Source organism: Cnephaeus nilssonii, assembly GCF_951640355.1.
Source record: "Cnephaeus nilssonii genome assembly, chromosome: 1".
NCBI lineage: Eukaryota > Metazoa > Chordata > Mammalia > Chiroptera > Vespertilionidae > Cnephaeus > Cnephaeus nilssonii.
This window is the reverse complement of record NC_137072.1, coordinates 17,062,203-17,070,664: the sequence shown is the minus strand read 5'-3', so window position 1 is coordinate 17,070,664 and position 8,462 is coordinate 17,062,203. Positions and strand designations below refer to the sequence as shown.

General features: G+C 48.4%; 1 protein-coding gene across 8 annotated transcripts in view; it reads left to right on the top strand.

The window, feature by feature from the left end:
• Positions 1-1,845: 1,845 nt before the first annotated feature.
• ACBD5 (acyl-CoA binding domain containing 5) overlaps positions 1,846-8,462 on the top strand; it is a gene marked incomplete at its 3' end in the record, with an annotated part of 68,479 nt that continues 61,862 nt past the window's right edge. For 4 of the 8 annotated variants that reach the window (XM_079772996.1, XM_079772998.1, XM_079772999.1 and 1 more), the window contains exons 1-2: positions 3,168-3,304; positions 3,482-3,647. In XM_079772996.1, the coding sequence (XP_079629122.1) occupies positions 3,290-3,304; positions 3,482-3,647 (181 nt within the window). In that variant the 5' untranslated portion in view covers positions 3,168-3,289. Of the gene's footprint in view, positions 2,013-3,167; positions 3,305-3,481; positions 3,648-8,462 lie in introns of those variants that run through there. The other 4 variants (XM_079773000.1, XM_079773003.1, XM_079773001.1 and 1 more) reach the window with 4 other exon arrangements.

Below are 8,462 nucleotides of genomic sequence, written 5' to 3'. Positions count from 1 at the left end.
CAACTTGGCCCACAGTTTCTCTAAGTCTTAGGTCGGGCATGAGTTCAGCTCCATGGAGATTGGTACCATTTTGTTCTGAAGGTTGTCCATGTTATTGAGTTTAGAGGTGGTGAGATAATATAGGATTCAATTTGTCCTAATTAGTTCCACTTTGTCTTTAGGGGTTTCAGTTTGTGTTTGCTCTTCCCTACTTCACATCAGTTCCTGAGTATGAGGCATTCTGACTTATAGCAATTTTAGGCTCACCTCCAGACACAGAGGCCATAGTCTTCTATAAGCCTCGTTACCAGCCTCACAAATATATAAAGTCTAATCTCTGTAATTAATCTTATACCATGTCAATCATAGTGGTTCTGCTTTCCAGATCAAATTGTAGCTGATACAAAAGTATATAGTCTATAGACTGATGAACAAAGTACAAACTCTTTTGCATGGCATACATGACCTTCAACCAGCTTTTCATCCAAAGCCTTGTCCCACCTTCCTTCATATCTATGGTTCCTTCACGTGAACAAAGTTACTACTTATCACATATGGTGTGCTGTCCCACCTTTCCCTAGAATGGCTCTTTCCCATCTTTTCTGCTTGTAAATACTATTTCATCCTAGAAAAAAACAGCTCAAATGTTGCTTGCTCAGTGACATCTTCCCTATCTGTGTCACATACATTTACCAGGTAATCACTCTCTTGTCTTCATGGCACTTAAAAAACTTTAATATAAATTTTAATTGAACTTTCACATACACAAAGAAAAATAAACAAATCTTAGCTGCATATTTTTCCCGACATATTTCAACAGAACCTCACAAAGTGAACATACTCATGTAACAAGCACCTAACTCAAGAAACAGAACATTAACAGAACCCCAAAATTCCCTTATCCCATTTTCAGACACTATACCTCCAGCCTGAATTTGAACATACATTGGTTTTGCCGGATTTTGAGCTTATATTAATAAAATCATACATTACATTCTTTTGAATCTAGATTCTTTTCCTTAACATTATGTTTACGTGACTCAAAGTCGATGTTGAACAGGTGTGGTTCATTTGTACCAATTGCTCTTCAGTACTTCATATTTATCTATTCTACTGCTGCTGGTCACTGAGTTGTTTCCAGGTTTGGGGCTATTTACCAAATAGTGCTGTTGTAAACACACTGTAAACCAGCTTATTACAGAAGCTTAATAAAGAGTTTTAAAAATGAAGTCCTAGGTTAGAAATATAACGCCCAAACCCTTTTAAAACTATGCATGACTGACTAAGTTGGAACTGAAAAGAATGCATAAAGAACAAGAAAAAAGTAGAAAAAGCAGTAGATATTAAACCTATAAAGTCTTCCTCGTTTGAGTAAACTAGAAAAATTATTAGTCTCTTACACTTTGGTGTTCTGTTAAAAGCCCAAGATTTAAAGCAAGAGTTTTTTTTTTTTTTTTTTTTTTTTTTTCTGGGTTGACTGACTCCAGGCTCTGCTACTAAGGTGTGGGGCCTTGGGCAAATCAGTCTCAATTTCCTCATTGGTAAACACCCTGGGCTGTTTTTGGAATATGTTTCATAAACCAGGCAAAAATCCGGCCGTAGTCTTTATTACCTGACGGCACTTTCGCTTTCTTATACACAACCTCGAAGTTATCACGCATCAGGAGCAAGAACTTAGACCCCCATTTCCTAACCTACGTCTGACCACACCAGGATCCCCACGACAGACACCACAGCGGGCCCCGGTGGCCGAAGCGGATGTGGTGTTCCGAATTGGTTCCCGGCGCGGCGCCGTAGAAAGGAGGGGTTTCCGCCCAGAGCGCCCAGGGGCCGGCGGACCCAGAAGCCTAACCGGAACAGGTGGGAGGGACGCCCGCCGTCGGGAGGAGGTGTCCGGAAGCGCCAAGCCGAGGAGACTACATTTCCCACAAGTCCTCGGGGCAGGCGTCAGGGACCTTACCGGACAGGCCTTGCCCGGCAATACCAAGGTAAATGCCGGCACTGCGGCTTCGAGGGAAGAGTAGTTACTCTAGGTTTGTACTAGTAGATCTGTACTAGTAAACTTCCTAACCCATCCCGAACGGACAAGGACGACCTGGCGACTTGGGGGTTTCCGGGCCGCAGGACTCCACGCCCACGACCCACCTCGGCCCCCCGCCGTGGGCCTGGGAGCGATTTCTGGAGGCCTCGGGGCGCCGGGCTTGTGCTAGAAAGGGGAAGGCCCGGCACCTCTCTAGGGTTGGCGATCCGTACCGGGGCCTCACTCGCCCCTCCCCCACGCCCTGTGCCTGTCACCGCGGGAAGGAGCTAGGCCATGCTCAGCTCCCGTGGGGCTCCGTGTTAGAGATGCAGGGGAGGGTGCTCTCCCTGTCCCCAGACTAGGACACCCCCCCCCCCCTCCTTCCTTTCGTTGTTGCTTGGACCAACGTCCTTTTCTTCTGGCGGCTAAAGCTGTCGGAGACTTGCGAGCCAAGCTCTGCGAAACACCTCCACCCAGCATCCCTAAAATCTTTCACCCACCTTTGGGGAGGTGTCAAGATTGCCACGGGAGAGGCTAAGTTAACTTGACCTCGGACGGTCACAGAACTTAAATGGTAGAATTTAAAAAAAAATGTTTTTTATTGATTTTAGAGAGAGAAAGGGAAAAGGAGAGAGAGAGAGAAAAAAAACATAGATTGGCTGCCTCCTGCACGCCTGTTATTGGGGGTGAAGCTGTACCCAGACCGGGAATGGGTCCAGGACCTCTAAGTGCGTGGGACCATGCTCAACCAACTGAGCCACACCGGCCAGGGCTTAATTGGAAGAATTTAAGGTTCGCACCGAGCCTCTCCCACTCTAAAGCCCTTTGTTTACGTCCCATCACCTTCCTCTAACCTTAACCTAACAGGGCAGGCGCTGGTGACCAGCGTCTTTTTATTTTTTATTTTTTGGCCAGCGGTGCCCACAGTGCTGCTATGGGCCCAGGCCCAGCAATCCGCGTCCCGTGCTCGCTGCGCGGGTGTGTACACACGGGTCCGGTCTGTTCCCAAAGTGAACACCGCGTCCTCCGTCCACCCATTTCACTGCTTTCCCCCGGTCTCGGGCCCTCGGTCGCCGCGGCCCAGGGGCGGTGGGTGGAGTTTGCTGCGCCGCAGGGGCGGCGGCCACAGCTGGTGGGCTCTCCGGCGGCTCTGGGCGGGGCCGCGGGGAGGGCGCGGAGGGACCGAGACCCCGCGGAGATGGGGGGTGTGGCTGCTCCGTCCGGGTCCCGCGGGTGGGAGAAGGGCTCCGCGACCACCGGTGGCCCGAGCCCCTCCACCTTCCGATAGAGATGGTCTTCCTCTCGGTGAGTTCTCCCGGCTTCGCGGGCCGGCTCCTCGGCTCGGTCACGCCCCCGGGAGGAGGCCGGAGCGGGCCGCCCGGGTCTGTGTGCCCTGGATAGGGCAGGGGAGCTGACCGGCTGGGCTCCTGGGCCTCCTCCCTGTGGGCAGGTTTGATCGGCGGCTGGCGCTCCTTGTTCTAGTTTCATGCAGGCTCCTGGGAAAGCTGGTGCTGCTGCTTTCTGATTCCAGCCCACAGACCTTGGGACCGGGACGGGCTCCGGCGGCTGGAGATGGCAGACACTAGATCCGTGCATGAAACTAGGTTTGAGGCGGCGGTGAAGGTGATCCAGAGTTTGCCAAAAAATGGTACGTGCGCTGGGGCCCCGGTCGGAGAAACCTCCGGCAGAGGCCTTTGAGGCCCCAGTTTATGAACCTCACCTCCTCATGATTCTCACCTCCTCTAATCTTTCTGCTTCTACTCTTGCTTATTTAACCTACTTCTTTTCTGCTTTAAAAGGAATGTAACTAAAGGGAGGCATTATATGTGAATTAATTCCTGGCTGATTTTTCAAGCCTGAGACAAATACGTTATCCAGGTTTGGAGTACTTTACATTGTTGCTGAAAACAAAAGTCTTGTTATTTAATGACTGCGGATTTTGGTATGTTAAAAAACTGGCACGGGATGCCTGGTGGCGCATACTCACCAAATCTACTATTTAAGCCTTTTGAAAACTTTGATACGAAGGGAAAGAAATGAAAGAACTACTTTCATTTGTAAAATTATTTATTGTAATAAATACATATATTTACTACTTATTTTGCTATTGTACTAGTTTCTCCTTATTATACTCATATTAGACCTGGGAGAAAAGTAATTCAGGTTGTTCTTTTGTATTGAATGTGTCATTTCTCTGGCTACTTTGAAGATTTTTCTCTTTACCTTTGATTTTCTGCAGTTTGACTAGGATATGTCTAGGTATGGTTTTCTTCATATTTATTTTCTTTGGGGTTTGCAGTACTGTTTAAATTTATCAGTTTATGTCTTTGACTGATGTTGGGAAGGTTAAGGCCATTATTCAAATTTTCAGGGTTTTTTTCCCCCCCCTGTGGAGAAGCTTGGAGAGGGGGACTTTTATTTTTCACTTCCTATCTTCCTGCAATATATCCTTCTGAAAAAAATAAACCTGTATTTTATTTTTTTAAAATATATTTTATTGATTTTTTACAGAGAGGAATGGAAAGGGAGAGAGAGTGGTGAGAGAGAAATATCAATCAGCTGCCTCCTGCACACCCCCTACTGGGGATGTGCCTGCAACCAAAGTATATGCTCTTGACCGGAATCGAACCTGGGACCCTTGAGTCCACAGGCCGATGCTCTATCCACTGAGCCAAACCAGTTAGGGCTAAACCTGTATTTTAAATGATGCTTTTAAGTACTATTATTGTGACAGAATGTAATACTAACTGAATACAACATTAATGTATGATTATAGTATTTAATATCATGTTCTCTATTCTTATGAATCATCATTTGGCTGCATATTGGACATTCAACACCATTCAATAAAAATCAATTAAGTGCAGATTCAAAAAATTTGGAAACAAATATACACAAAATAGTATTCTTCTTTTTAAAATATATTTTTATTGATTTCAGAGAGGAAAGGAGAGGGAGAGAGTGATAGAAACACCAATAATGAGAACCATTGATTGGCTGCCTCCTGCACTTATTGAGCATGTGCCCTTGACCGGAATCAAACCCAGGACCCTTCAGTCCGCAGGCCCACTCTCTATTCACTGAGGTAAACTGGCTAGGGCTAGTATTCTCTTTGTAATGTCAACTATCAAATTGGAGGAGGAAATATGGGGGATTGAAAGATAAGAGTGAGTGAACAAAATATAAAGAAATATTATAGGAACTTATTTAGGTATTGATTTTATAAAATATCCAATTAAGAGGGTCTATAGAAAGACATGATTCTCAGAGTTTTGTATAAGTTGTACCATCTCCTTTCTCCTAAACTACATGTTTTTATATATTTTTAAAAATTAATAAAGCTAGACTTGATGTCTCTAGTCTACTACCTTTATTGACATTACATATTCCTTATTATTTTTTCTTTTCTTTTTTATTTACATGTCATTTATTAAGAAACCTATGTAAATGTAAATAAAATTTCTATTAAATAATATTTAAGAAGATATTGCAAAGTTAAGATACCCTGCCAAATGGCACCTATGTTGGACAATGTTCAAAATACTGTTATCTTCTGAAAATAAATTGATATTGAGACAAAAGTATTATTATAATGGATTATTAAATATATTTACATTACTTTAAAATTGTTTGGTTTGCCCTGGATTGTTTTTCAAAGAATAAGATCATGTATATACTAGTACATATACATATTTATATCCCATACTAGAGGCCCAATGCACAAAATTCGTTCCAGAGTAGGCCTTCCTTCCCCCAGCTGCCGGTACCAGCTTCCCTCTGGCACCCGGGACCTGGGCTTCCCTCTGGCCACCGGGAGGCACCCGGGATCCAGGCTTACCCTCCGGCTGCCGGCAGGCACCTGGGACCTGGGCTTCCCTCGCAACTCCGGCTTTGTTCACAAGGTCGTCCAGTCTAATTAGCATATTATGCTTTTATTATTATCTACACTAATAAAAGAAGAAGATGCAAATTGTACCTTCACGATGCCCACCAGCCAATCAGGAGCAAGTATGCAAATTAACCCAACAGAAATGGTGGGTTAATTGGCATACACAGGCACGAGCGGCCAGGAGCGGGGCGGGACGCAGGTGTTCCTCACAGCTCCAGCCTCTCTGGGCCTCTGGGCAGCGTGGGAAGGCAGAAAGGCAGCTCCAGCCGGAGCGAAGGCGGTGCTGGCAGCCAGGGGAAGGAAGGCCCATACTTGCACGAATCTTCATGCATCGGACCTCTAGTAGATAATAAAAGCCTAACATGCTAAGTGTCCGGTCGGCGGTTCAACCAATCAAAGCGTAATATGCTAATGATATGCTAAGGCTGCTCAACTGCTTTCTGTGATGTGCAGTGACCACCAGGGGGCAGACACTCTGGCCGGTAGGTGAGCTTGCTGCTAGAGTCTGGCCAATCAGGACTGAGCGAGATGGGCCAGACATGCCCTGGAGCCATCCTGCGGTCCCTCCCGGGCCCCAATTGTGCACTGGTGAGGTCCCTCAGCCTAGCCTGTGCACTCTCGCAATCTGGGACCCCTTGGGGGATGTTGGAGAGCCGGTTTCAGCCCAATCCTGCAGGCCAGGCCAAGGAACCCCATTGGTGCATGAATTCATGCACTGGGCCTCTAGTCTATACTAATAAAAGGCTAATATGCTAATTAGACCAGACATCTTCCGGACTTCCTTCTGGACTAAGCCACGGTGGCAGGGGCCTAGGCAGAGGCAGTTAGGGGCTATCAGGCCAGCAGGGGGGAGCAGTTAGGAGGCAATCAGGCCGGCAGAGGGGAGCAGTTAGGGGGCTACCAGGCCAGCAGGCAGAGGCGGTTAGTGGTGATCAAGCCGGCAGGCAGGCAAGTGGTTAAGAACCAGCGGTCCCGGATTGCAAGAGGGACGTCTGACTGCCGGGATCGGTCCTAAACCGGCAGTTGGACATCCCCCAAGGGGTCCTGGATTGGAGAGGGTGCAGGCCGGGATGAGATACCCTACCCCCCGTGCACGAATTTCGTGCACTGGCCTCTAGTCCTATATAATCCTATATAATAAAAGGTTAATGTGCAAATCGACCAAATGGCAGAATGACCGGTCGCTATGATGTGCACTGACCACCAGGGGGCAGACGCTCAATGCAGGAGCTGCCCTCTGGTGGTCAGTGCGCTCCCACAGGGGGAGCACTGCTGGCAAGCGCCACAGTGGTGGCGGGAGCCTCTCCCACCTCAGCAGTAGCACTAAGGATGTCCAACTGACAGCTCAGCTGTCAGATATCCCCCAAGGGCTCCTGGACTCTAAGAGGGCCCAGGCCAGGCTTAGGGACTGCCCCCAGCCCAACCCAGTGCACTGGGCCTCTAGTATGTATATATATAAATATATTTTTACTAGAAGCCCGGTGCACGAAATTCGTGCACGGCTGGGGGTTGTCCCTCAGCCCAGCCTGTACCCTCTCCAATCTGGGACTCCTGGAGGGATGTCCGACTGCCCGTTTAGGCCCGATCCCATCAGGACTGCTGGCTCCCAACTGCTTGCCTGCCTGCCTTCCTGATTGCCCCTAACCGCTTCTGCCTGCCAGCCTGATCACCCCCTAACCACTCTGCTGCCAGCCTGGTTGATGCTTAACTGCTCCCCTGCCAGTCTGTTTGCCCCCAACTTCCCTCCTCTGCCAGCCTGGTCACCCCTAACTGCCCTCTCCTGCAGGGTTGATCACCTCCAACTGCCCTCCCTTGCAAGCCTGGTCCCTCTCAACTGCCCTCCCTTGCAGGCTGGGTGCCTCCCAACTGCCCTCTCCTGCTGGCCATCTTGTGTCCACATGGGGACAGGATCTTTGACCACATGGGGCAGCTATATTGTGTGTTGCAGTGATGATCAATCTGCATATTACTCTTTTATTAGATAGGATAGAGGCCTGGTGCACGGGTGGGGGCCAGCTGGTTTGCCCTGAAGGGTGTCACAGATAAGGGTGGGGGTTCCCTTGGGGTGTGGGGCGGCCTGAGTGAGGGGCCTGTGGTGGTTTGCAGGCCGGCCACGCCCCCTGGCAACCCAAGGGGAGGCCCTGGTATCTGGAATTTATTTTCCTTCTACAATTGAAACTTTGTAGCCTGGAGCGGAGCCAAGCCTACTGTTCCCTCCGGGGCGGCAGCCATGTCTGTGGCAGTTAATTCACCTTCTACAACTGAAACTTTGTAGCCTTAAGTGGGTGAGCCTGGCCAGGGTGTGCGGAAAGCTTTGCTTCCCCTGTTGCCGCCGGCAACCCTGGCCTGCTCTCTCAAGCTCCATTCTGCCGCCATTTGTTTGAATTTGTTTACCTTCTATAATTGAAACTTTGTAGCTTGACTGCAGGCTTAGGCCTGCAATGGCTATGGAAAGCTTGGCTTGCTCTGTTACCTGGGAAACCTTGCTCTCTGTGGCTGTAGCCATCTTGGATTGGGGTTAATTTGCATACTTGCCCTGATTGGCTGGTGGGCGTGGCTTATGTAGCGGAGTGA